Source organism: Pezoporus wallicus, unplaced genomic scaffold, assembly GCF_028554395.1.
Source record: "Pezoporus wallicus isolate ANWC-B61680 ecotype Strahan unplaced genomic scaffold, APGP_CSIRO_Pwel_v1 contig_3710, whole genome shotgun sequence".
NCBI lineage: Eukaryota > Metazoa > Chordata > Aves > Psittaciformes > Psittacidae > Pezoporus > Pezoporus wallicus.
This window is the reverse complement of record NW_026640315.1, coordinates 381,630-406,278: the sequence shown is the minus strand read 5'-3', so window position 1 is coordinate 406,278 and position 24,649 is coordinate 381,630. Positions and strand designations below refer to the sequence as shown.

Sequence of the window (24,649 nt, the reverse complement as noted above, 5' to 3'; positions counted from 1 at the left end):
TCAGGTGAGGTTGCTCTCCTGCCCTGGGACTGCCATCCCCTAGGCTCCCTCCCTTCCAGCCACCTGCCAGTGCCCTTTGGGGGCCACCCTACAGCCATGGGTACAGGCACAGCACCTGCAGGATTTGACCTGTGCATTCTCAGAGAGGAAAATCCCCTCCCGTGGGTGCAGGGGTAAGGGCAGGGCAGCACGAGCTCCCCATGGCAAGGGGATGGAGGTACAGGAGGGGAGCAGGGAGATCCTCCTGCTGCTGGGCAGGATGCAGGGAGTAAGTAAATGCACGGTCATGCCCGGGATACAGGGATGCAGGGATGTTTGCTGAGCTCCAGGGAAGATTTCAGGGAACACAGGAGGGCTGCAGGGATGATTGCGGGAGGATGTCAGGGAACACCGGAGGGGTGCGAGTGCGCGGAAAGGATTTAGGAGGCATTCAGGAGGGCGCAGCGGGGTTTAGGGGAGCTGCAGCAGGGGCACAGGGCGCCGCAAGGACGCAGCAGCACTGAGGGGGATGCGGGAGGCACGGGGGAGATTTCGGGGGGCGGCGCAGACGCGGGAGGGCTCCCGGTGCCCCGCACCGCCCCCGGGGCCGGCCCCGCCGCTCCCACCGCCCCCTGCCCGGCTCCCCCCCCGCCCCGGTACCTGCGGGCCAGGCGCAGCACATCGCTTCGGTCCGAGCGTTTTATTGTCTCACAGGCAGCCCCGAGCCGCCGTTTTCAGCAGCGCCGAGCCACCGGCGCTCCCACAGACCTCCCCCCCCCCCCCACCGGAGCAGGGCCCAGCAACGTGCGGGCGGTGGCACCCTCCCCGCAGCTCCTTCGGGGGGGGGGGGGGGGGGGGGGGGGGGCATGGAGCAGGAAGGGGGCGAGGAGCGGGGAATAACGGGCAGGGAGCGCGAACCAGCCGGGGACCGCGGGGAGCGGAGCGTGGAGGGGGGTCCGCAGCTCCCTCCGGTCCCCCGCAGGTACCCGTCCAGCAGCGAGCCCCCCATGCACCGAGTCCCCATCCGCAGCCCTTTCGGACGCCCCCCCCCCCCGGGCAGGGGAAGGGGGTCCCCTGTGGTCGGTGAAGCGCGGGGCTCATGCTGCTGCTCCCCCGACGGCAGGCAGGGGGCTGGCATGGGTGGCACTGTCCCTTGCAGGGAGCGAACCGCCGGACCTCCGAGGTCTTGGAGGGAGGAAAGGGGGGGGGGGGGGGGTGTTGTAACAGCGGGGAAGGGGCGAGAGTCTGTTTGTCCATAGGGTTCAGAGGAAGGGGTTGAGCCCCCCCGGAGCGGGCGGCGGGGCCGGGGCTCCGCTCAGCGGCAGTAACGGCTGCGGCAGGTTGCCGGGGAGTTCGGGGAAGGTGCCGGCCTGCGGGAAGGCACTGGCGGATGCAGGGAGAGCAGCGGAGGTGGTGGGGATGCTGCTGAGCGGCAGCGGGAGGGATGCGCTGTAGGTCATGGAGTTGCTGGGGAGGCCGGCGGGCAGGCTGGGCACCGGGGAGCTGGTCCGCATCTGGTTCAGCGTCGGCTTGGGCTGCTCAGCGAGGCTGAAGGGGTTGGTGGGGGACGGCGTGCTCAGACCTAGCAAGGAGAGGATGGGACACATCAGGGCAGTCAGAAGAGATCCAGAGCAGCCCTGTGGAAAAGAACCTGGGGGTGCTGGTCAGTGAGAAACTGAACATGGGTGTTGTGTGCACTCGCAGCCTGGAAACCCCATGTCTCTTGGGCTGCATTAAAAGGAGCATGACCAGCAGGTCAAAGGATGTGATCCTGCCCCTCTGCTCTCGTAGGACCTCACTTGGAGTGTTGTGTGCAGTTCTGGTGTCCTCAACATAAAAAGGACATGGAACTGTTGGAACAAGTCAAGAGGAGGCCACAAGGATGATCAGGGGACTGGAGCACCTCCTGTATGGAGACAGGCTGAGAAAGTTGGGACTGTTCAGCCTGGAGAAGAGAAGGCTGCGTGGAGACCTCATAGCAGCCTTCCAGTGTCCGAAGGGGGGCTATAAAGATGCTGGAGAGGGACTCTTCATTAGGGACTGTAGTGATAGGACAAGGGGGAATGGGCTTGGGCTTAAACTTAAACAGGGGAAGTTTAGACTGGATATAAGGAGGAAATTCTTTCCTGTGAGGGTGCTGAGGCACTGGAATGGGTTGCCCAGGGAGGTTGTGAATGCTCCATCCCTGGCAGTGCTCAAGGCCAGGTTGGACAGAGCCTTGGGTGCCCTGGTTTAGTGTGAGGTGTCCCTGCCCATGGCAGGGGTTGGAACTGGATGATCTTAAGGTCCTTTCCAACCCAAACCAGTCCAGGATTCTACGATTCTGTGTCGCCCCCGAACCTCCTCTTCCTCCCCCACACACCCCTTTTCCCAGCCCAGGGAAGCTCCCACCACTGCACCAGCACCTACCCGAGAGAAAGGGGTTGCGCGTCTTGGAAGCAGGTGTAGGTGCGACCAGGGAGTCCAGGTTGACCAGGGAGGAGGCGGCGGGGCCGAGGAAGGCCTCGGGGGTTTTACAGTCCTTCCGCTCCTTGCCGGACTCGGGCAGGGAGTCGGCCAGGTTGGCGAGGTCGAAGCTCTTCGCCCCATCCTGCCTGGTGCTGGGGAACAGGTCACCGAAGGGGTCCAGCTCTAGGGCAGCGGGGGGAGATGAGCCGCATGAGACAGCCGGGAGACACCGAGGGTGATGGTGTCCCCGCACCGGGTGGGTAACAGACCTATCCCCTTGGCTACGGGGCAGCCCGAGCCCACGGCACGCAGATGGGAACAAGCTTTGCCCACACCAGCAAGCAGCCACGCACAGCCCGGCCGGCCCTGGAGCTGCCTCTGTTGCAGTGGGCAGGGGCAGGTCACTGTGCCCAGCCTGCCCCAGGTCAGCCCCTGCTGCTCCCCTGGCTCTTACCAGCGGGGCTGTTGGACTTGGCCGAGGAGGGCGGCTGTGAGGGGTCCTGCTCCGGTGGCTCGGCGGGCTCGGGCGGCTTTGCAAAGAGGTCGAAAGCGTCCCCCCCTGGAGCTGGGGGGAAGAGGTGAGACTCAAGGAGGGGAGCAAGCGGGGAGGTGAGAGGCAGGAGATGGACGGGCAGGAGAGAGGCAGGGGCGGCTGCCTGCAAGGAGACAGAGAAGAGGGCGTGCGGTGGGGGGCATGGGGCTGGGGGTCAGGAATGTGCATTGGTCTGGGGAGGGGGCTAAGATGAGCCGGACCACTGGGAGTCATTGCAGACCAAGGCAGCCCCACAGTGCTCGCAGCCATCCCCCCAGCAGCAGGCAGGTCCCTTTCCCAGCCCCAATGAGGTCTGCAGCAATGTGTTAACAACCAGCACTGGCCCCAGACCGGGTTTCATCTCCTCCCCAGCACTGAGGCACACACAAGGAGCTATATGAGGCCAGAGGAAGCACCAAAAGGAAGCACCGAGGAGGAACTGAGAGGGGGTTTGAGCTCTGAAACACAGACTGGTCCTGCAACCGCTCCCCCATCTGCAATTCAACAACCGCCCTGTCCCAGCGGGGCACAGGGTGCTGCTTTGGGGTGACCAGGTATCACCAGGACACACACACACACACACACACCCCATCACCCCACTGCTGCTATCCGCTCCCATGGGAGGGCTCCGTTAACTGTGCCATGTTAATTAAAGCAGCTTATTCTGTGTGGAGAGAAAGCCTTGAGGCCTTCAAGATGGCAAGGGGTGAGCGGAGGTCCTGCTGCAGGGCAGGAGAGCAGGAAGGCTGTCTGCAAAGCTAGCTATGGGAGCAGTGGGAAAGCACCTTGGGGCTGCAGGAGGGCAAAGCTGCCCGCAGTCCCCAGCAAAGCCAGTCAAGCCTCTTACCAGGGTTAGGAGGTTGCTCGGCCACCGGGGCCCAAGGGTCGGGAGCTGGTGTAGGAGCAGGGCCCTGGGCAGGGGGGGACGCCGTCACCCAGGGGTCCGCAGCAGGGAAGCCAGAAGACAAGGGCGCCTTCCCCCAGGGGTCGGAGGCTGCCGTGGTGCCGGGGGGGAAGTCCCAGGGCCCGGCAGAGGTTTGCTGGGATGAGGCACTCGCCTGGGACAGGGTCTCCCCACCAGCGGCTGGGACCGGTACCCATGGGTCAGGAGCACCGGCCCAGGCAGAGGCTGCCGGCTCCGCTTTGGGTTTCATATCTGAAAGAAGAAGGGAAGCTGTGGAACAACGCAGGGTACAGAGGGATGCTGAGAGTGGGGATGTGCCCGGGGGGGACCATGGCTTCCAGCAGCACCACCTGGGCATGAAACAGACATGGCAGCAGAGAGAGAAGCAGCAAAAGGTCCTTTCTGCTGAGCTCCTGAGGATTGGGAAGGGACAGAGGCAAAGGAGAGGTTTCTGCTGCTGTCCCAAGCCTGCGACTTGACCCTACCTGGCATATCCCATGGGTCAGCAGATGTGTGGCTGGAAGGGGCTGGTGCTGGCCCGAATATATCCGCCAGCTCCAGGATAGAGGACTGCAAACAGAAAGGGAATAAAGAGGTGAGGGCAGAGCTGTGGCATCACCCCCCATCTCCCCACAGCCCCCGGGCTGGCTGCGTGGCCATCCAACCCCATCAGTGCTGTACCTGGCTTTTCTTCATCTTATCTTCCTCCTCCTCTTCCTCCCTGCCCTGGGCAGTCTCCTCCGCACCTCTCTGTAGCAGGGAGTTCTCCCCTTGCCAAGCCCTCACCTCCTGTGGGAAACAAGGGACAGGCCCATGAGCTCCAGCCCCGCATCCAGCACCTTCTCCAGGAGACAGACCAGCACAGGAGCTGCCACCGCATCCCGAAAGGTCCCGGCATCCGAGCAGAGGCTCCTCCGGGAGCGAGCTCAGCAGGCAGCCCACAGCAGCGAAAGCGAAGCAGGCAGCGGAGCGAGGCAGCGTTGTGGGCTCCAGAGCCCCAGAGAGAAGCCCGAAGTGCAAGGCGAGAGGAGCGCCCAGGGCTGCGGGGCACAGGTACCTTCTCGTGCTCCTCTTTGCTCAGCGCGAGCGCGAGCTGCAATTGCCTTTCTTCATCTGTGCTGGAAATTGGAAGTGGCTTCTGCCAACAGAGGAAATGGGGTGACATTTCAGCTTGCCCTCAGCGCCGAGGTGCCTGTCCTCACCACTGCCTGCACACCATCTCTGTGCCTCTTTGCTTGCGAACCAGGCTCCCCTGCGGCCACTGCCCCATCTCCTTCCCCTACCCCTGCATCAAGGCTGGGATGACCCTAAAGCAGGCAGGGAGGTTTTCATGGCCTCAATGCAGGCAGCAGAGAAGGGATTGATGAGGCATCCCCTCACCCTGGCAGCCTGATAGGGAGAAGGACTTGTGGTGCCTTAACTTGGGAATCCTGCCCAGCTGCACTCTGCTGGGGAATAAGCACCCAGCCCTGAGGCAGATTTGGGGGGAGAGGCTGTCCCCTTCCTGCCATGGCAGCCCTGATCACTGCGTGTGATGCTTGTCCAGCGTGGGACCGGCTGGGAATGGTGTCCCTGGTGGGGCTGTGCACGCCTGTGCAAGTGTGTGTGAGCGTGCACACGTGTGCGCAGCCCAGATGGACTCCAACAGGCAGTGCTTTCAAGAGCGTGTTCCTACAGCGCTCATCGCAGCAGCATGTGGAAGCTATAAATACTCCGATTCCAGGACAAAAATAGGGATATACGCTCTGCTCCATCTCCAAAAAAGCCTCCATCGGGCAGGGAAGACAGGCAGCAGCAAGAGCTGTCTCCAAAGCATGTCCCCTGCATGGCAGGACCAGGCTGATGGTGCTCAGTGCCAGCTTGGGCTGGGGAGGACACACGCAACAGCTCATTTGGTGCCTGCATCCCTTTGGTGCTGTTTTCTAGGGCTGGTCTGAAAGGATTCAGCCCCATTGAGCTTCCAGCCCAGTGCACAGCCATGGGAATGCTGCTGTCCCACCACACAAACACGGGGAAGACATCACCTAAAACCTCTGTGGGAAGGTGAGAGAAATGGGGGAGCTCAAACCAGAAGCCCTCAGCAGAAGAGGGCAGCCAGGTCTGGGGAGTCTCAGGAGGAATCCAGACCCTCAAGCCCACCCTGGGGTATGGGATGATGGATGGGTCTCAGCCTGGTGCTGTCCCAGCCAGTACGAGGACAGGGAGCGGGGACAGCCATTGCCTCCATCTGCCTGCTGGCCATTCTGGATGCCGGGCACAGTGCGAGCAGCCTGGTGCGGTTGCAGGTGCATGCACCGGCCTCGGGCAGACCCCAAATCCTCCCTCCTCCCGGGGAATGACCCACAATGCCCACAGACAAGGCAAGGTGCTGGGAAATGCCCATCCTCTGTGTCCCAGGGCAGGCAGAGCCCTCCTACCTTCTCTGCCTCCTCCCGACTCATGGCCAGCGCAAGCTGTAGCTGCAGCTCCTCCTCACCCGTTGTCTGGGGCCTCGCTTGCTCCAGGTCTGAGGCGAACCGTGGGGATGAGGATGATGCTGGAAGATAAAGGGGGAAAAGGGGAAGGAGCAGCATCAGGACTGGGGTATACCAGGGAGCACATCAGCAACCTCCTCCTGGGCCCCATCCCAGCACATCAGGGGATGTAGCCCCACGTTAGAGCTCCCTACCATGAACAAGCCACGGGTTTAAGGCTCAAGGCATAACCAGCTGCCAACACTGCGGGGCTCACCACTGGCACAGCCAAACCGCTACCCGTGGTACAGGATGGAGAGGGTCTTCACCGCCACCACCCCAGGTGAAGGGGAGCGACGGGCACCAGGCTGGTGCGACCCGAATGCACTGCTACACCCACCCCAGCAACACTCACAGTTAAAGGAGGAGGGTGAGCCCCGTGCCCGGCCATAGTCTTCGCCATAGGGAGATGCACGGCGGCCGTAGGCGACCTGGTGGCTGCCGCTGCCCATGCCCTCGAGGGCCATGCGCTCCTTGGTCTGCAGCGCGTGCGCCCGCTCCTGCTTCAGCCGCTCCTCATCCTTCAGCAGCGCCATCACCTGCTTCACCTTCTCCCGGATGTTGATGCCCTGGTCTTTGCCGTCACGATCCACGTACTGGAAGTCCTTCAGCGTCTGGATGGTGTAGAGGTTCTCCCGGCACTGGTGGGTCACCTTCTCGGAGCCGGTTTTGATGAGGTAGTCCAGGAGGGTGAGGGCTTTGTAGACGTGACGCCAGTTCTTGCCGCTGTCGTTCAGCCGCCGCCAGATCATGCCCATGACCTCGGCGAAGGCCACGGTGTTGAAGGTGAGGTCGGCGATCTCTGACATCAGAGAGCTGGGGGGTCCCCAGGGATCATTGGAGGTGGCCTCCCGCACCTTGATCTCTGCCTCCGAGTAGTTGTGCACGATGTTCTTCACCTGCCGCCGCAGTGCCGAGGTCGTCATGGCTGCACGGTGCCCGGCAGCGGGCAGGGATGATGGAGAAGGGATAAGCACTCACGGCCGCAGCCTCACCGGTGCCTGCAGCAGGGAACAAGGACACACAGACCTCAGCATCACCCTGACCCAACCCCAGAGCCCTTGGCTGGCATCTGGGACACTTCTCAAGGTGGAAGTGCCCACCATCGGGCTATTAGGTGCCGTGCAGGATGCTCAAGGGGAAATAAAACCCTTACAGCAAGCTGATCCCCAGCACCGCAGAGCCGCTAAGAGATTTGGCTCCAGATTCAGCAACATTTGGAGGAGATTTTACCCTGCACTCCTGCTTCTAAAAGTAACCACCTGAAAATGGCAGCTCCCTCCTCCAGATCCCAGCTGCCTCAGCACCACCGTCCCAGCAAAGCTGGTTGCAGGCCCTCAGCCCTCGCACCAGCCAGGGGCTCCCCTGATGCTCCATCCACAGCTCTATGTGGCCCTGCTCACCCCGGTCATCACCCCAAGGCTCTCAGTGCCACCAAGGATGCATCGTGGTAAACCTAAACCCTGCTGTGAGTCAGAGCCTGCCACAACTGACCAGCCTGGCAGCTGCTTGAGTGGGTTTTCCCAGCAAACTCAGTGATCCTGCTTCCATGAGAGGCTGTGGGTACAGAAGCATGTACTGTGGCGGGATGGTGAATTCAGGGTGCAAACCTCCTGCGCCAGGATGGATAACACAACCCTCTGCCCCCAAAAACCCCAAGCTGCCTCAGGGCCTTCTCTGTACTCAGATGCACATCCAGGGCAGCAAGGGCTGGTGTAGCCAGGAGCTTCCTCGCTTGCTCCCCATGGAAGCAATGCCTGTCCTTGGGATGCAATGCACCCGACCTGATTCAGAATGGCATGGGTCAGTCTGGACCCATCTTCCCATGAGCTCATCGCAACTGCGTCCCCTGTTCTGTGCTAGCCCTAATCCTCACCTTCTGCCTGCACAATGAGAAGACAGGGCCAAGCAAAGCCAGGAGGTAGAGACTGCCTGGAGCTGCCTTGCCCTCAGCAGGGCCGCACTGCAGGGCCAGGGAGCCAGAGCTCCCGCTGCATCTGCTACAAAACTCACTGGCAATGTGCTCCCCATCCAAGATAACACTTGCAGGCAGAGCAGTATCTCCCCTGTGCAGCAGTGCCTGCAGACAGCGATAGAGCATCCATCCCACCACCCACCTCGGCGCCGGTACCTCCCCGGACCGCAGCCGCTGTGCTGTGTCCAGCCCTCTCCTGGCTCAGGACACCGGAGCAGGGCCGGGACTGTGCTGACGTGCCCACGAGCCACGCATGGCACCCACCACGCTCCCGCACAACCCGTGCGACCGGTCCAGCACCTCCTGCTGCCGTGGGCCGGCGGCCAGGAGCCCCATGGCTGCGCCGGCAATGTCTCCTGTGAGTCAGAGAGGAGCCTGGCACCGCCACGCCGAAGTTTGTCTCCAGACACTTCCCTGCATCAATTCCCTTTCGCAATGCAGCCTGTCACCGTGGCCTTTGGATCCTGCCGGGACAACCCGTGCTGCAGACGGACACGCTATTGCCAGCCTGGCGCAGGAACGCATTCAGGACAAGGGCAACAACACAGCAAAGTCCTCCGGGACTTGGCTCCGTGCTCTGCTTTCCACCAACACCCAGGTGGGAGATAAAGTCATGTTTTCCAAAGGTGCCACTGGCCCAGCAAACACCATCACTCCTCCTCTGGGGCAGGATGATCCCTCCTGCCTCCAACAGGTTTCCTGGCAGGATAAACCCCAGGCCCAGCATGATGGGCTCCAGCACTGCTTGTCCTGGACAGAGACCTGATCCCAGATGGACTTTGCTCGCCGTGAATGAGATGGGCCAGGAAGTCTGAATGGGAAGCAGGGGCAGGGGGGGAGAGCAGCAGGGCCCTGACTGAGCGCTGCCAGTGGCGTTAAGAGCAGCAGGGATTATCAAACACAATATCTCTCCCCCCCCCCCCGGAATATAAAGGCAGTGAAACAGAAGCTGTGCAGGAGATAAGGCAGCAGCACCCGGCAGCTCATATGGAATTACTGCAGTGACCTTGAGCGAGAGGCTGCCAGGTGGGAGAAGGACACAGGGGTGCGGGGACAGGTCCCCATCGCCCCGCTGCCCGGACAGGAGACTGCGGACCCGCACCGGGGGGGGGGGCGACAGGAGCAACACGGAGGGGAGCAGGAGGAGATGGGAGGGGAGGAGAGCGCAGAGAGGAAGACGGGGGGAGCCCGGCGGGGGATTACAGCCTCCTCCATCCCCGATCAGGTGCGGGGCTGGGAGGAGCAGCGCCCGCCATGGAGGGAGCGGCGGGGGAAGGCTCCCGGCAGAGCCCTCGGCCCGGCTCCCGGGGCCGCATCGCACCCGCACTCCCCGCGGGGCCCCGAGCCCGGCCCGGGGGGGCCCGCAACCAGCGGGGCCCGGCATCCCCCGGCCCGACGCAGCCTGCGATGCTCCGGCGTCCAGAACCTTCCTCTTCCTCCTCCTCCTCTTCTTCCCCTCCTCCCCCCGACCCCGCAGCCCGGTGCCGAGGGGCACAGCCCCGCTTACCTGCGCGGCGCGGAGCGCGGCCCCGCCGAGCCGGTGGCGGAGCCGGAGCCGGTGTGAGCGGGCTGGAGGCGGCCGCAGCCCGCCCGCTGCCTGCTGCGAGCTGCCGGGCTGGCTGGGCAGGTCCCGGCGGCAGGTCCCGGCTTAACCCCTTCGGGGCCGCCCCAGCCCCGGCCCGGCTCCCTCCCGGGTACCGGCAGAGGCGCTCAGCCCGCCCCGGCGCAGCGCGGTGCGGAACCGGCCGCGGGGGATGCGGCTCCGAGCCCCTGCCCCGCCGCATGCGGGAGGCGGGGATGCTGTTAAGTGCTCAGTCACTGCCCCTCGCTGGCAGCCGCCCAGGCGCCGCTCGCTGCTGCTTGCTTTGCTTTATTTTAATGATTTTTGCCCTCCCCATCCCCCTTATTTTTAGACAGAAATCAACGGTCCCGGGTTCGGAAGCGGCTCCGGGGGATGCCGACCCTCCCCAGGGCGCAGCTCCCGCGCTGGTACCCAAGGCCACGGCTGCAATTTGGGTTTGTTGCGCTTTTAATTTATATGGGTTTGGGTGTTGTTTTTTTTTTCCTTTCCTGGGATCTAAATTTGGAGCGGATTCTTCCCCAGCTCTGAGCAGCTCCCGGAGCCTGGCTGGGGGAAGAGAGGGAGGCATCAGATGACATGACAAAATAAGTCATGTCTCTCAATCGTTTCAATGCCACCCCCTCTCTCCCGGCCTCTGCCTTCCATTTTAATCACTGACAGGCCTTCAAGTATTATGGATATATATCATCTTTTTAATATCACTGACATTTTCCATAATGGAAAGCATCTCCTGAGTGCTGAGACATTCTGGAGGGGGAGCGTGGCTTCCTGCGATGCTCCTGCCACGCAGAGCTGGGACTCATCTTGCCCCCGGCACTGAAGGTCCTGCCTTGGGCAGCGGGGGGAAGGCGGGGGGGTGGGCTGGGAGCTGGGGGCACTGCCTCCGGGAGCTGTGTGAATCACATCAGTGTACATGTAGTCCCATTCTCAGCTGCAGCATCCAAACCATCCTCCAGGTCACCCTGGAGCACATCCCAGCTCAGGCAGTAGGAGGCATTCTCAGATCCAGGCATTCCTCCATTCCCAATACTCCCAGTACAGCTGTGTCAGGCAGCCGAAGCAGCCAGCTTGCCCCTCTTCAGGCACTGATCTTGTATGAGCAAAGGAGGGTCAACACCCTACGAGCTGCAGTGGAGATGTACAGACATAGGGTTCGCTTTGACAGACATCCCATGATGCCACCACAGCCATAGAGCCCATCCAGGCTCTAAAGCTGATTTCCCTCAGCCCTGGCCCAAGCCAACTGCTCACCCAGACCCCCTTTGCCATAGAGAAGCCTCCGGAAATGTGCCAGCACCTTCTGCTTGCAGCATTTTCCTGCAATTCCCCTTCCCGGCCTCTCTAACAGTTATGGTGTCTTCAGGCCCTGCCTCACGTGATGGGGTTGGTATGTTAACTCCCAGGGCCAGGAAGGTTGCTCACCTTGGTTATTTAGCAAACACAACACAAATTATTAACAATAATACAAATAATGCCTACGTTTGGCAGAGGAGAAGGAATACTCTGTGTGCCTGGCTGATAGGAATTGTCATTATTGGGGCTGGAGCATCCGTATGTCCTTTGGAGCGTGGGGTCTAAAGCTCTAAAGGCTGTATATCTAAAGGAAGGACTCAGATCTCATACCAGGCCTTTCTAAAGGTGCTGTGTGGCAGCCAGCTCTAATTCCACTGCAGTTCGTCATGTAACTTCACAAATCAATGCAAAAGGAGGGGAAAAAAAGGCATCTGGCTCAGAGAAAGCCACAGCAGCAGCCAAAGAGCAGCGCAATGCTGACCCTGCATGTCCCTTCCTGCATGCTGCTCGTACCTTGTCCCTTGAGGACACCCTTGCCCAAGGCTGTAAGAGACACAGGCGATATTAATGACCAAAAAATAAGGTTATTCACAGCATTTGGGTTTGTTCTCCTTGCAGAAGTTCTTGCGTCACTCAGCTGCCCTGTGCCACCAGGCTCCTCCCTTGGAAGGGAAGGAGATACGAGCACATTCTTCCATGGTACATGACTGACGTGAAACTCCCATCTATCTACCTGATTTTGTATGAACAAATACCCCTGAGAACAGAGGTACACATGGAGCCTGGTTTCTACAGGCTGCACTGGAGGCACAGCTCTTGCGAAGGGGCCTTGCCATCTTTTAAGGCAAAGCTACCACGTTAAAGTATTCCTGCCTTTGAGACAATCACGTTGCCTCTATAACGTGCAGACTCCCTCTTGCCTAGAAACAGATGGCTTGAGCTGCTTGAGTTGGGCATATTCACAGGCTGATAATCATCTCCAGGGAGGCAGGAGCTATTGTCAAAGCCTGTGAGACACGCCCCAACTCCAGGCCTTTTCCCTTCTCAAGCTCAAAATGTTGCTGAAATTCTCACTACAGGAATGCTGAGCAGAGACATTCCCGTTGTGGGTCTGTGCCCGCTAAAGCCAGAGGAGGCTCCTGGCTTCCACACAAGTCAAAGCGCTTCCCTGCTAACAGAAAGCATCCCAAAGCACAAGGAGCCCCACCTGGCCGGCAAAACCAAATGAGCTGTGCTTTGCCAGCAGGAGGAACATCTCCTCTCCCCAGAGACAGCACACGAGCTGAAATGAGAAAGCAAAAGAGAACAGTTCTGCAGAAGGAACAGTTATTTCATGCGTGTCAGGGTAGGGGAGCACGTGCCCGAGGCTCACACGGCGGGTGCAGTGACGTGCGGTTTGTAACAGCGATGCTCAGCACGGATACACATCTGCTGCCTCAGAACCACCAAGGTATCACAAACCTCAATTAATAATCTAACACTGATGTCATCTCTCTGCAGGGCCAAAGCCTTTCCGGGGAATGCTGTCCAGCTGCTTTAGCAGGAAGACGACACTTTACTGGCATACGCCAGGTCTCTCGTGATGATGCCAGGTCAAGAGACCCTGCACCCAGTTCATCTGCCTTGGAAACCTGCTCTGAGCCAGGCCCAGCTGCAGTGTGTGTGACAGTCCAACCTGGAATGCCGCTACAAAAAGCTCCATTCCAGCTGTGATGCACAAGGAAACCTGGACAGGAAGCAGTGCTAAGCCCAGACACAGACTGATGGAAGCAAGAGGGGTGGCTCTAACTCAAGGCCTTACCATGCTCACACTAGTTACAGTGTGGCTTTCACCCATTTTAATTCAAGAGACATTAGTCTCAGAAAAAAGCAAGCAAGAGCTGGCTCAGAATGAGGCATGGGTACCTTGAGCTGGATGGAAAGAGATGGCAAGATCAGCACAAGAAGTAAACTCATGGGTGCTAAACCAGGCAAGGTGGCACACCCCTTGGGACAGTGTGTTTTCCCAGGGACCCGGGATGCCTCAGAGAAGCCTGGACAAGCAGCCAGGAACATGACCCAAAATGGAATGGATTTTTCAACGCCACTGTCCTGGCACTTGGGCTCATGAACACAAGGGACACCTTCTGCTCACCCACCCGCTAACCAAGCAAGACCAAGAAACAAAGCGTAAGACACATCTCGTGTTGACTAGCGCTTTTAAAGCCTTCCTCTTTAGCAGAAATGTCAGTATTTGCTAGTCCTAACGGCTTCTGAGCTGTGATATTTCTTGCCTTGTCTCTCCTTGGCAAGTGCTCATCTGCAGAAGTAACAGATGATCTAGCAATCGTCTCGCATCACAGCATGTCAGAAAGGAGGCAGCCCACTATCTGTAATCACTGCATCACCTCACAAAGAAGAATCTCCGCTTGATCTGTGTAAATGTGCTTGTTTATTGGTTTAAAAGTCTCTTTCTAGTTACGAAGGGCTTCACTCTCCCACTTGAGAGCACCTTGTTTCTTTAGTTCCTCAAACAAAGAAACCATTTTGCTCACCATTGAATCCAGCAGCCCATAAACCTGCAGCAGAAATTAACAGCAGGTTAATTGCAGTGAATACACAGGGAGAAAGCCTGGTGATGAGATGACAGACACAGAGATGGTGTCTCACAGTGGAGCACATTAACGTATGGGCACGCACTCATAGAAGAGGCTGCCTGCTAACAGAGCTTAGCTCTAGTAATAACTTTTCTGGCTATGAAGTGTGTTTAACATTATCTGAGGTACAATTAATTCTGTTCATCCCTCAAGAGTCCACAAGCATGCTAAAGACATCCCAGATAGAAATCCTGCACGTGGCTATGGGATGGCTGGGTTTATGATAGCAGGTTCCAGGCGGGAATAAAGGACATCTTACTTTGTGTTTCATGCTCACCTTGCTACAGAATTATGGACATATGTTTGGTAGCTTTCCGAGTTGATGCTTACCCCTCCACCTAAGCTTCGATGTAAGCTGACAAGCAGAGAACAAAACCAAGATACAAGCTTTGGACACAGACTTACTTCAATATAAAGTTTTTCCTGGTATATCCCAAACAAAACAGGGTCCAACTGCTCCCGAGGAGGTTCAGCTCCCTCCATGGGCTGTGCTCCCCCTTTCACGTCCAGCAATGAAACAGAAGATTTAATCTTTTTATCATCTTTTCCTCTTAACTTTCTGCTGCTTGGATGTTCCTATTGAGGGACAGACACAAAAAACACCCCAAGTGACACAGGTCAGAACACTTCAGCTTGTTGCAAGATGCACCTACCCCGAAGCAGCACCTCATCCATTGGGTGGATGACAGCCGCCAGCACTTAGGTTTCAACAGGCATCCCCCCACACACCTCTTTCCCTGTCTTTGTTCTTCTTTTGCCTTCTCTGTCCTTCCCACCAAATAACCTCTTGTCCTCTCTCCTGATGGTTATTCTGTCTCCTTTCACAGGTACCTTTATTTCCACTATAAAAGAAAGAATTTCAATTACTCAAAACCAACATTTGCACACCCAGAAGCCAAGCCCCCCGCGTCCATGCAGTGGAATTATTACTTTTACAATCTGCTTTCCTCTTTTGATTAATCTGACCTGTGTATAGCACTGAAAAACAACACTTTGAAGAGTACTTTGTTTAAATAACGACTTGTATCAGAACAAGGCTGTAAAACAGCTTAGGGGTTTTCTGGTTAGTCTGTGTGAAAACCATGTACATCTAGCTAAATTAAAAGGCTTTATTTGTGTGGTGGGTTTTTAATGGCACCAAACCACAGATCACAACCGGCATCACACAAATGCCTTTTTTAATGATGCATTTTCTCACAGAAGCTTTGAGGGGAAACCACTGAAGTTGTCATTTCAGTTGAACTTCAGCACGTGTTGAGGATTCACAACAGTTCACAGACACAGGGTGCTGTGCTACAACCACCATTTACCTGCTTCCTCTGGACCTTCTATATAGGTGTCCTTCTCAGGCAAGCCAAGCAGGGATCTCAGCTTCATAGAGGCACCCACCAGAGCATCAACTGTTTCACGCCACAGCTGGAGACTGAGGGAAGTATCAGAATCAGAAAGGAGACAGCACAGTGATTGCCAGGGGTGAAGGCAACTTCCAGAGCTGCTCTGTCCATGTAAGCCAGTAAAACAGCACCCACTGTCCGGAAATCCATCCAGAGGGATGCTCAATCACCTTCTTCATGTTAGAGCCCTCTGAGGTCTCTGAGGCTTGCAAATCAATGGGCTCCCATGGACCCACATGTATTACTGTGAAACTAGATCTGTGCATTCGCTAAGGACATGTAAATCAGCATTAGTCTGCTCTGTGTTCACCAAGAGAAACCTGCATCCTTCTCACTTAGAAGGAAACAGAAGCTTGTTGATATCTTTACAGTCTGAAAGCCTGAGCAAAGAGCAGAGACTCAATACAGTTATCTGAGTAAAAGGGTAGAGAAAATTACCCATAGGTTTTATAAATACAGACTGGAACAACCTTGCCAGAAATAATCCTGTATACTCCCCAAAATTACATGAATTTCATATTCTAAACTTATCTCCAGGGAATAAAAAAAACCCCACTTGGGTCCTAGACAGCTGCTAAAACTCAGCTATAAAAAAAACAGAGTGTAAAGACAACTTCTAGACCTTGTATCATTATCTGCACTCTGAATCACAACGCTTGCAACACAGCTTGCTAAGGCTGTTGATCACACAGCGCATTGACAAGCTTTATCTTGCAAAGGTAACACACCAGATTTGATGCAAAAGGTCTGACTGAGTTGGCCTCTGTTGAACACACAGGTCCAGTGCTGCCTTATTGAGCTGGGCCAGCGCTGCTTCCTGCTGCTCTTCCATGGGGATTGACTTTATAGCCTAATGTGAAAGAAAACACACGGTGTAAGCAACACTTCTCCTCAGCCTTCACTACCAGCGTGTGGACCCTGCAGTCAATACCATGGCTCTCTTCTCGGACACGAGTATGAAACCAGGCTGCACTGGGCACTTATACACCCAGATCTGGCTTCCTCTATGGCTGGGGTTTGGCCAAGGTGCACACATGACCCTAGACCTGGGGAGCATTCCCAGACCCCCAGTTAGGTTGCAATAAGCCCCTCTGCAACTTCATAGGTGTGCTGGAGAACAGGGATTGAGGCCAGCCAGAAGACCCTGAAGTAAAGATTAGTTATGAAAGCAGCAGAGAGATTTCCAAGAGAGCAATCTATATAAAACCAGTGATGACAGAACCCAAACCACTCTTGCTTTCATCTAGGGAGGTCTGTACTTTATCCACAGCCTGTTATGAGTGCTCCCTTAGTGCTTGGATGAATAGGAAGGACTCTCCAAGGAGACAAGCCCTTGGGGAAGCCACAGGAGGCTGTAGGATTAGCCTACCCCCCCCGCATTCAGTCCTGGGATGACAGAAAGCTAATGGCAGAAGAGCTTAAAATATCTATTACATTGTCTGGTTCTCTTTTCTTCTCCACACAACAGCCCTCAAAGGCTCTCTTGGGAATGTCTTTACAAGAGCACTGAGGGTGTGGGGAGCAGAGCTGAAGTGCTTTTCTGCAACACACATCATAAATCACCCCTAACTTGGGGCGCGTTGGAGGCAGCGCTTTGGGTGGGCTCACACTGCAGCACGCCTGGCTGTAGGGGAATGAAAACACCACCACTGCTCACTGCAATAGCGGGAATAGAGGCCACCACCTGCTTAAAGTCCTCTAAGGAAAGGTTCCATCCTGAAGGGGCTGGTTCTTTCTCCTCCACATTCAACATTTGACTCGGAGCTCCCTCGAGTGAATTCCTCCAACCCAGGCTCTCTGTGATGCTGCTCTGAGCAGAGGGACCCTCTGCAATACTCTCCTGGTACCGCACGTCCTCCACACTCGTCTGGCCCAAGGGCACTTTCTCCTCAGTCATGTGCTGTCTCCACAGTTCATGCAGCTGCTTTACCACTTCGTGCTGATAATGCAACTGTGATAAAGGGGAAAAAGGTAAACAGTGAAATGAGCTATGCCTTTCCTCTACAAACCTGACTGTTAAAGCCACCACAGCAGACTGTGCCTGCCTCCAAGGATGCAGCAGTCCCACTGGTCTTCCCTCCCTGCTGTTTCAGTTGTGTATCCCAGCAAACAGCAAACATCACCTCAGGGTTCTTCCAGTGGAACAACTCTTCCTCGGTGACATAGGCATCCACGGGAGATGGGGTGCGCTCTGGGGTCCGAATTCGGCCAAGAAGTTCCTTTATGCTCTCTTCTACTATAGCAGCACCTTCTCGAGCAGCCAGGTCACTCTGAGGCACCACAACCAGAACACGTGAGAGTCCCTGATATCACAGTGTACAACACACAATCCCATCCTCACCAAGTAACTAATAAACACATTACCAACAGAGCTTTAATTCTTTAAAGGACCAATGTGACCAGTTTGGGAGACACAATCATGTCTTTATTAACAATATCAGGCTGCAGAGTTCTTCCTTCTTTCTCTTTTCAGCAAACCTGTCCAAGTATGTGCAGGTGCTCTGTAAATCAGCTCATTCTCAGCCCTAATTGCATAGCAATAAAAATACCATGTCATCCACTCCCACCCTTATCCTCTATTTGCATATTAAGTTCAAAGCTCACAGTCACCCAGTTACATGCTTGGTTACCTCCAGTTTCTCTCTGAGGTCAGCCAGTTTATCCTCAGACACAGCAATTCCCCAAAGGGTCACCTGCAGCACTGCTCCTGCTAATAATAGGGGATGTGTCCTGAATTCCCAGGCCTCGCTGAAAATGCCTACTCTCTCTGACTTGAAAATAAAGGAGAACTTCCTCGTTTCTCCAGGCAAAATTACACCTGAAATAAGAGAGAAAAATGGACTGGTCTGCAAGAAGCCACCTGGTTAATTTGACCCTTTTCCAACCCCACCCTGCATGTCCTTATCTCAGTACGAGACTCTCTCCCCATAGCTTAGCTGGTTATCGCATTTCATCCAGCTATTTTTCTCCTTCCGCATTTACTTCCAGTCACCACGTTACTGAACTGGTGTTATTTCCACTACACGCTGCTTCCACAGCGAGCTCAGTGCTCTCTCCAGCAGATTATGCCCAGTTTTTCATCAGAAAATGATTTGCTTCTCAGTATTCCACCCATTTGCATTCAGAGCAGGGGCAGCCTCCTTTCCTTTAAGGGATCCCACGAAAGGGATCTGCTCACACACCTCTTTAGGTGTGAGTCAGCTCTGACACGCAGGGTGGCTTCCTAAGGAGAATCATCCAACAGGCTTGCTCTGCCATTAGTCAGACTCCACATCTCAGATAACTCCTGCATACGTGTTCTCTGGTCTCTGTACAAAGGTCTCTGAGATCAGCAGCTCCCATACCTGGTCTGGTATCAAAGTAAAAACACTGCATCCTCTTCCCCTTGTGTTCTCTGGAGGGAATCTTGTGGGGAAGCCTCATCCAGTTATACCAGATGGCAGCTGTGCCATTATTGCTCACTGTCAGGGGGCTTTCAGCTTTCTCACCAGCCAAAGTCTCAAAGGTGAGGCGGGCAGCAATGCCAGTTAGATCCTACAAGAAAGAGGGAGAGGGCAAAGATAAGTTCTCCTCTTGCCTGAAGTCACACCACAACTAAGAGGGTGAGCCTTGAACCTGTAAGGCAGGTCCAATGAAGTGGCCATTATACACAGAAAGCCTGAGAATCTGAGCTTCACACCACAGACAGAGCAACCCCTTCTGCTTCTCCAGAGCAAACACAGGGATACTCTATTCTGCTCAGAATAAATCCCCTATTCTCTGGCCCAGAGGTGACACTCATTGTACAGCTGTGCGCTGGGAACTCGAGCAGGCTTAGCTTGACTAAGCAATAAGAAGTGCACAATTACCCTGCAAGAGCTGCAGTTGATCCAACGAGCAGGCTGGCCACAGAAAACTAAAGAGGGACCCAGTATGTCTTCTGGAGCTGCAAAGGGGTGGTCACTTAAGGAGTCACTGCTGAAGAAAACAAGAGCCACTGTTTTCATGGAGTAAAATTCACTTTCAGGGAGGGGAGAACCAGGGGTGATTCACAAGACCCCATAGGAAATCATTCCAACCACTGCTTTTCCACATCTCTTCAGGGACAGAGCCCTGCAGGTGGGGTAAACTCCAGCTGCTTGTCACCATCGAGGAGGATCAGCCAGCCAGTATATTAAAGGATGATACCTGCATCCAAGGAAGGCTGAGGGTATCTGACTGAATAAGGAAAGGCCCTTGGGTTGTGATAACAGATGGAGAGGACAAGGGGAAAAGGGCAAATTAATGATGGAAGTGGAAGGCTGGAAAAAGACAAGCAGATGGAGGTAATTTAGAACAGAATCCCCACCCTGCCTGATGTAAGCTCTGGAACCACACAGAGGGAAGGCTGGAGGAAGGGACTAAAAACCCCTTCTGATTCTTGCTCCTTAGGCCCCAAAGCACAAAGAAACAGCTTGATTCCTAAATTGGGTGATTATAATATCAGACTATGTCTTTTATTGTGCCCCAGTGGAGACTCCTCTCCATTTCAGGTAAGAACAGCCAAGGATAACCACATAGGCTGCTGGTGCATACCTGGAATTCTCTATTTCTGCCATGAAGGAAAACTTACCTTAGGCTCTCAAGTGTCTCAGACTCTTCAGAAGTGATGAGGCATGGAATAGGCTCTGCTGAGACAGATGTGAAAGGCTGCCCTTTACCGATCACCTCCAGCCCATCCAGATCCTGGACATACAGAAATGACCAACTCTTGATTTCTCTCTTTATACAGGAAGGAAGTAAAAATACCAGACAAATGTACCATCTGAGCCAAGTAAAGTGAAGTGGAGATATCTTGCTCCTATGATGGTTTTTAGAGCTATCCAACATATGTTCCAAAGACACTGGAAGGAACCAGTTCTGGCTCCCCCAAGAATCCTAGATGACTGCATTGCCCACTACAAGTGATGCATGGATGGGAAAAGTCTCCTTCACACACATTTCTCATCCCCAGAGCCAGGTCTCAGAAAGGAAAAGGTGAGGTTTGCCCAGCTTTTAAGAGGAGGGGCTACCTGCCTGCAGGAGATGATTTCAGATGTGTGTCTTTCACATGGGTAAAGGTGTCTTCCCTCTGCCCTAAGGCACTAAGTCAAACCCCTACATCACTATTTGGCAGGTTTCTTCATTGCCCGGGTCTTGGCAGCTGCATGCTGCTGGTTCAGGGTCCTATTCTGAGGCTCCTAGACCATTCCATGCAACACTTAGGGAGGGTCAACAACCCCTTCATGGCCCTTTGGAAATGTGGGAACTTCCAAGAAAACTTCTGTGGGGATTATGGTTTAGATTTCTGATGCTTTTTTCAGATCCAGCTCTTGGCAATTTTATGTTACTGTATAGCATCTGAGAAGAGAAGAGAGATGCAAAGAATGTGCTTGCTCCTCCAGTCTTACCGGCTTATAGAAATCTAGCTCCTCTAGGACAGATTTTAGCTCCTGCCGCCGATGTTTCAGGAAAAGACTCTTATCCCAGGTTAGATGGAAGGGGATCCTCTTTGGAGGCTTCAGGCCTGTGGAAATACCCATATAGGAGCTCACTGTCTACATACCCACACGCCTGTTCATTTCCTCCTCTGCCAAACTTTGGTCTCATGGTGTTTTAAAGAGGAGAACCAACAGATGACTGGGAAGCAGCTTGTGCTGCACCTATCAGAAGGGACAATTCTAATGTGAGCCTTGGTACTCCTGTGAGTCACTGATTCTGCTGATCCCTCCACACTGGTACCCCATTTCTATGAAACCACCTCTCTGTGATGTTCCCTTACCCGTCTCCATCCGGACAGTGTGGGGTTTCCCCACGTGAGTGACTGGCCCTGGGTACCCACGTTCACTCTGAGTCAGGGTCATCGTCAGGCCTGTGAGTTCACTTCCAATACGCTCGGGCTGGCTCCAGAACTCGCTTCCTTTTCGGTAACCCTAGGGAGGAAATCAGGGCTCCCACTGACACTCTGAGCTATTCTCACAGAGACCAGACGCTAAGAAGAAGAAGGGGTCCAATTCTGCTTATGGGAACACTTAAAAAGCCTGTAAGTTATCACTTTCTGCAGAGCAAGCCAAAATTCCTATCAGGCTGCTGTCAAAGACAAAAGCACTTTCTTCTACCCAGTGCTATATGAAGGTTGAATGATATTAAAATAAAGCCTCACACAAATATGAATTCTTTCATAGTGCTATAAATGTCAAATAAAACATTTTAACATAGGATACTCCCATAATCCTCCTGACTTGCCCATACCCCTTTCTCCATGGCAACCCTTTAAAAATCGAGCTTTCTGTCGCTGGAACAGCATTTGTGCCACTCCCCATGCACGACAGCCTTTGGTGAGAATCGTGAAATGGCACTTGCCCACATACAGCAGCTCGTAAGCAAGGAGCCAAGCACATCACCACTTTCCTCTGACCAGTGTTCATGGCTTCAGTTTTAAAGTCTCTGCTTGCACACTGGGCTAAAGGACTTGGAGTGGCTTTCATAAAGACCTAATGACAGGTCTTCAGGGATGTTACTCATAACACCGTGTCTCAGCTCTGTCACAAGAACAGAGCAGTCAGGATGCAGATGAAGCGGGGCTCTCACCTTTCCAGGAAGCAGGGCGGGGAGAGTCCTGTCAATGAGGTCACGTTCTTCCTGGATTTGCCTGTAACCCTCTGAGATGCTCATCAACAATTCATTCTCTGGCCTCTGAAGGACTTCTATAAAGAGGAAACACCAAATCACTGGTGCTGCACTTCTGGTCACACCCTTTACCGCTGCTGTGATTCATGTGTAACCCCCTTACACTGTCCCCCACCAAATCCACTGTCCTTTTCCCAATTAGAACCACCAGCTCACCTCCCCACAGCACCCATGGCCGCCAGTACTAGCACTGTGGGGAGCCCTGAGAACATGGAATTAAGACTGCAGTGGCAACAGGATTAAACCTGGTTGGCTATGACCACTACACTTTGTTGTGGTGCCACCAAACTCCACCATCTGCACACAGTGTCACAGAATGAGGCCTCAGCTTTTCTCACCTCCTATATATTTCTCCTGCTTCTTCCTGATTGCCATATTATGATACCAGTTTTGGAGAGCTTTGTGCCCTTCTAGTGAGGTCTGATGAACCTTTTTCTTCTTCTCTCCTCCATGTTTCTCTTTTAAAGCTGCTGCAGTAACATCTGGATGAGAAACCTCAATAAGATCTGCTAACTGAAGAGAAGGGAAATACTAAATTAACCTCTGCACGCACACAGGAACACCACAATGAGAATGGGAGAGGCGAGAAGAAAAGAACTCTTCAGATTGACATTACTTTTACCTTATCACCCCGAGAGGAACAAAACCAGGGCATTGGGAACACACTCAGAAACAATGGAAGGATTTATCTGAGTCATTTGACTCGAGCAATGGTATTGCTGCAATTCGACTCAAGCAATGGTATTGCCGCAACAGCAGAAGCACATACGGAAGTGGAAGCCACCGTAACTCTTCCCTCTGTGACCTCCTCCTGCATACAGGACTTCAAAACCTGCTGGTGCAGTTTGTCTGAAGGCAAAGGCCTCCCTGCAGAGCGTGACAAGGCTGGGAAAACCACACCTCAGGCCTGAGCTGCTCCTGACATGCGCTGGAGAGCATCGGAGGGTACAAGTGCCACAGAGCAGCACTTCTGTAGCTTTACGAACTAACCCGAGTGTTTCCTCTGGCCAAGGCTTCCATCTTGAACTCCTGGAGACTCCCCAGAATGTGATGAGGGAGAATCTTTCCACAGCCATCACCAAACTGTCCTGCTCCTACAACACACACAAAACCACCGACCCCAGAGGTCAGGCCACCAGAGCTGGGCTCGGCAAAACCAACCCACAAAAGGTAAGATGTGAAGCTTGACCCTACCAGCAAATGTCAGTGGTGCTGTGGGCACCTCTGGGGAAGCAGGACACGCCACGAGGAGCTGCGTCTCCTTTGTCTCTTTGGGTTGGTGCTTTCGAACAAAGTATTTCTTCCTGACCGAAGCTTTCCCAGCACCTTGGGGAGGGCGCGGAGCATGAAGCTTCAGGAAAGAAACAGTCACAATGCAATCAGGTACATGCTACTCACCGCCATTCCTTCTGATCCTTCTAGGATACACAGTCACTCAGTGCAGGATGGTCCTCCCCTAAGAGGCACGTTACACAACTGTGCAGATACCAGCTCAGTTATTGGCTCATTCTTATAACTGGGACAGGGAAGAGAGACTTAAATCACTTTCCCAATAGTTTTCTGCTGTGTCACTTGGTGTCAAGGTGCTTCCACTCACACAGGTTGACCCCAGTTTTGGAAGTGATGCCATGACAGCTACTGAACAACTTCCGTATCTTTTTAGACCGGAAAGTTGGAACCATAACTGTGAAGATGCAGATGACTTCTCCTCCTACCTGAAGAGGCTGTGTAAGGATCAATACTCCTCTACTTTTGGCAGCTGAACCGCCAAGTCATAAAAAGCAGGACAAATGGAAGGAGAACTGAACCCCAAGAGTGAGTTCTGCTTGAAGTAAATGGCCTCCAGAATCAGTGTCAGGTAAGGGAGCTCCTTCTATCAGTACCCATACATACTTTCTCCAGGTCCTCCACCTTAATGGCAAGCGCCTGGATGTCATCTTCTTGCAGGACACATGGAACGGGCTCCGGCTCTTCTGCAATGGTTGAGGGGGGCGATTCCTGTGTCTTTTCCTTCTTGTCTGAAAAACAGATGAAGAAACCTCCTCTTCAGCCTCCCGATTCCTCTCTCAGCCTGGCCGCTCATTGCTGAACTCTGTTTAGTTCAGTATATTTAGGGCTGGGGTTTTTCAGGTAGCACAATACAAACTCAGCATCAATTCTAATTGGAAAAACCAAACTGAGAAGCCACAAGGACCAAAGTGAGTCACCAGGATTCGACTACCTCACGCTTTATTCTTACACACGACACACACACAGCCCGTGCTTCCCGCACGGAGAACAAATTCCTGCCGTTTCCCACCCCAGCTCCGGAGCACAATTCCAACAGCAAGGCACGGATTTTCACAAGCTCTTAAACAGCGAAACAGCCCTTAAATACCAACTGCCAGCACAGGGGACCACCAGGCAGGCCCTCAGCTCAGACAGACCCACCGCAGGGTTATGTGCCCGCTTATCCTCATCCCGCGTCCGCTCCAGCTGGGGCTGGGTTAAAACGCGAGGACGATGAGGACGGGGAGGGGAAGGCGCTGATTTGCGGTGGCTCGGGAGCACCGGGGATGCTGGGCCCGGGTCCGGGTCATGCCCAGGGGGGTCCCGTCCAGCCGTACCCTGCGCTGTGCTGGCCTGGCTCTCCCTCCGGGTCAGCGCAGGCCGGGTCCCCCCGTACTCGGCCGCACCGCCTCGCCGCGCTCCTCGGCCGGGTGCCAT

At 54.8% G+C, this 24,649-nt stretch overlaps 2 protein-coding genes and 1 long non-coding RNA gene across 8 annotated transcripts; 1 reads left to right on the top strand and 2 right to left on the bottom strand.

Annotated features, from left to right (window-relative positions):
* Positions 1-981: 981 nt before the first annotated feature.
* EPN3 (epsin 3) lies at positions 982-10,091 on the bottom strand. Of its 4 annotated transcripts, XM_057418412.1 has the most exons (10): positions 9,859-10,091; positions 6,732-7,377; positions 6,281-6,399; positions 4,921-5,001; positions 4,545-4,652; positions 4,349-4,433; positions 3,807-4,115; positions 2,882-2,992; positions 2,389-2,610; positions 983-1,561 (listed from the first exon to the last, which is right to left on the bottom strand). In XM_057418412.1, the coding sequence occupies exons 2-10, from the start codon at positions 7,300-7,302 to the stop codon at positions 1,242-1,244; spliced, it is 1,926 nt and encodes a 641-aa protein (XP_057274395.1). In that variant the 5' UTR covers positions 7,303-7,377; positions 9,859-10,091; the 3' UTR covers positions 983-1,241. The 4 variants fall into 4 exon arrangements, with proteins under 4 accessions (XP_057274398.1, XP_057274396.1, XP_057274395.1 ...); XM_057418415.1 differs by lacking the exon at positions 2,882-2,992 and having other exon boundaries at positions 982-1,561; XM_057418413.1 differs by lacking the exon at positions 9,859-10,091 and having other exon boundaries at positions 982-1,561.
* LOC130604119 (uncharacterized) lies at positions 9,278-14,123 on the top strand. Of its 3 annotated transcripts, XR_008973374.1 has the most exons (4): positions 9,278-9,377; positions 10,265-10,367; positions 11,845-11,925; positions 12,727-14,123. It is a non-coding gene; the product is annotated as an uncharacterized LOC130604119 (long non-coding RNA). The 3 variants fall into 3 exon arrangements; XR_008973375.1 differs by lacking the exon at positions 11,845-11,925; XR_008973373.1 differs by lacking the exons at positions 10,265-10,367; positions 11,845-11,925.
* On the bottom strand, positions 13,639-24,649 carry MYCBPAP (MYCBP associated protein). The gene is given in 19 exon segments (XM_057418409.1): positions 13,639-13,784; positions 14,268-14,438; positions 14,592-14,704; positions 15,173-15,285; positions 15,985-16,106; positions 16,941-17,207; positions 17,380-17,526; positions 17,887-18,074; positions 18,601-18,790; positions 19,105-19,213; positions 19,848-19,960; positions 20,665-20,780; positions 21,036-21,186; positions 21,845-21,960; positions 22,282-22,456; positions 22,934-23,110; positions 23,112-23,294; positions 23,837-23,961; positions 24,550-24,649. Coding segments are annotated over 19 exon segments (2,781 nt in total). The 3' UTR covers positions 13,639-13,679.

What these genes read in the sequence shown, in the direction of transcription:
- EPN3 (XM_057418412.1), bottom strand. Translation starts at nt 7,302, where the DNA reads ATGACGACCTCGGCACTGCGGCGGCAGGTGAAGAACATCGTGCACAAC. An exon ending in CTCACCCTCCTCCTTTAACT is followed by an intron (nt 6,400 to 6,731) that starts GTGAGTGTTGCT and finishes TTTATCTTCCAG; the next exon opens with CATCATCCTCATCCCCACGG. An exon ending in GCAAAGAGGAGCACGAGAAG is followed by an intron (nt 4,653 to 4,920) that starts GTACCTGTGCCC and finishes TGTTTCCCACAG; the next exon opens with GAGGTGAGGGCTTGGCAAGG.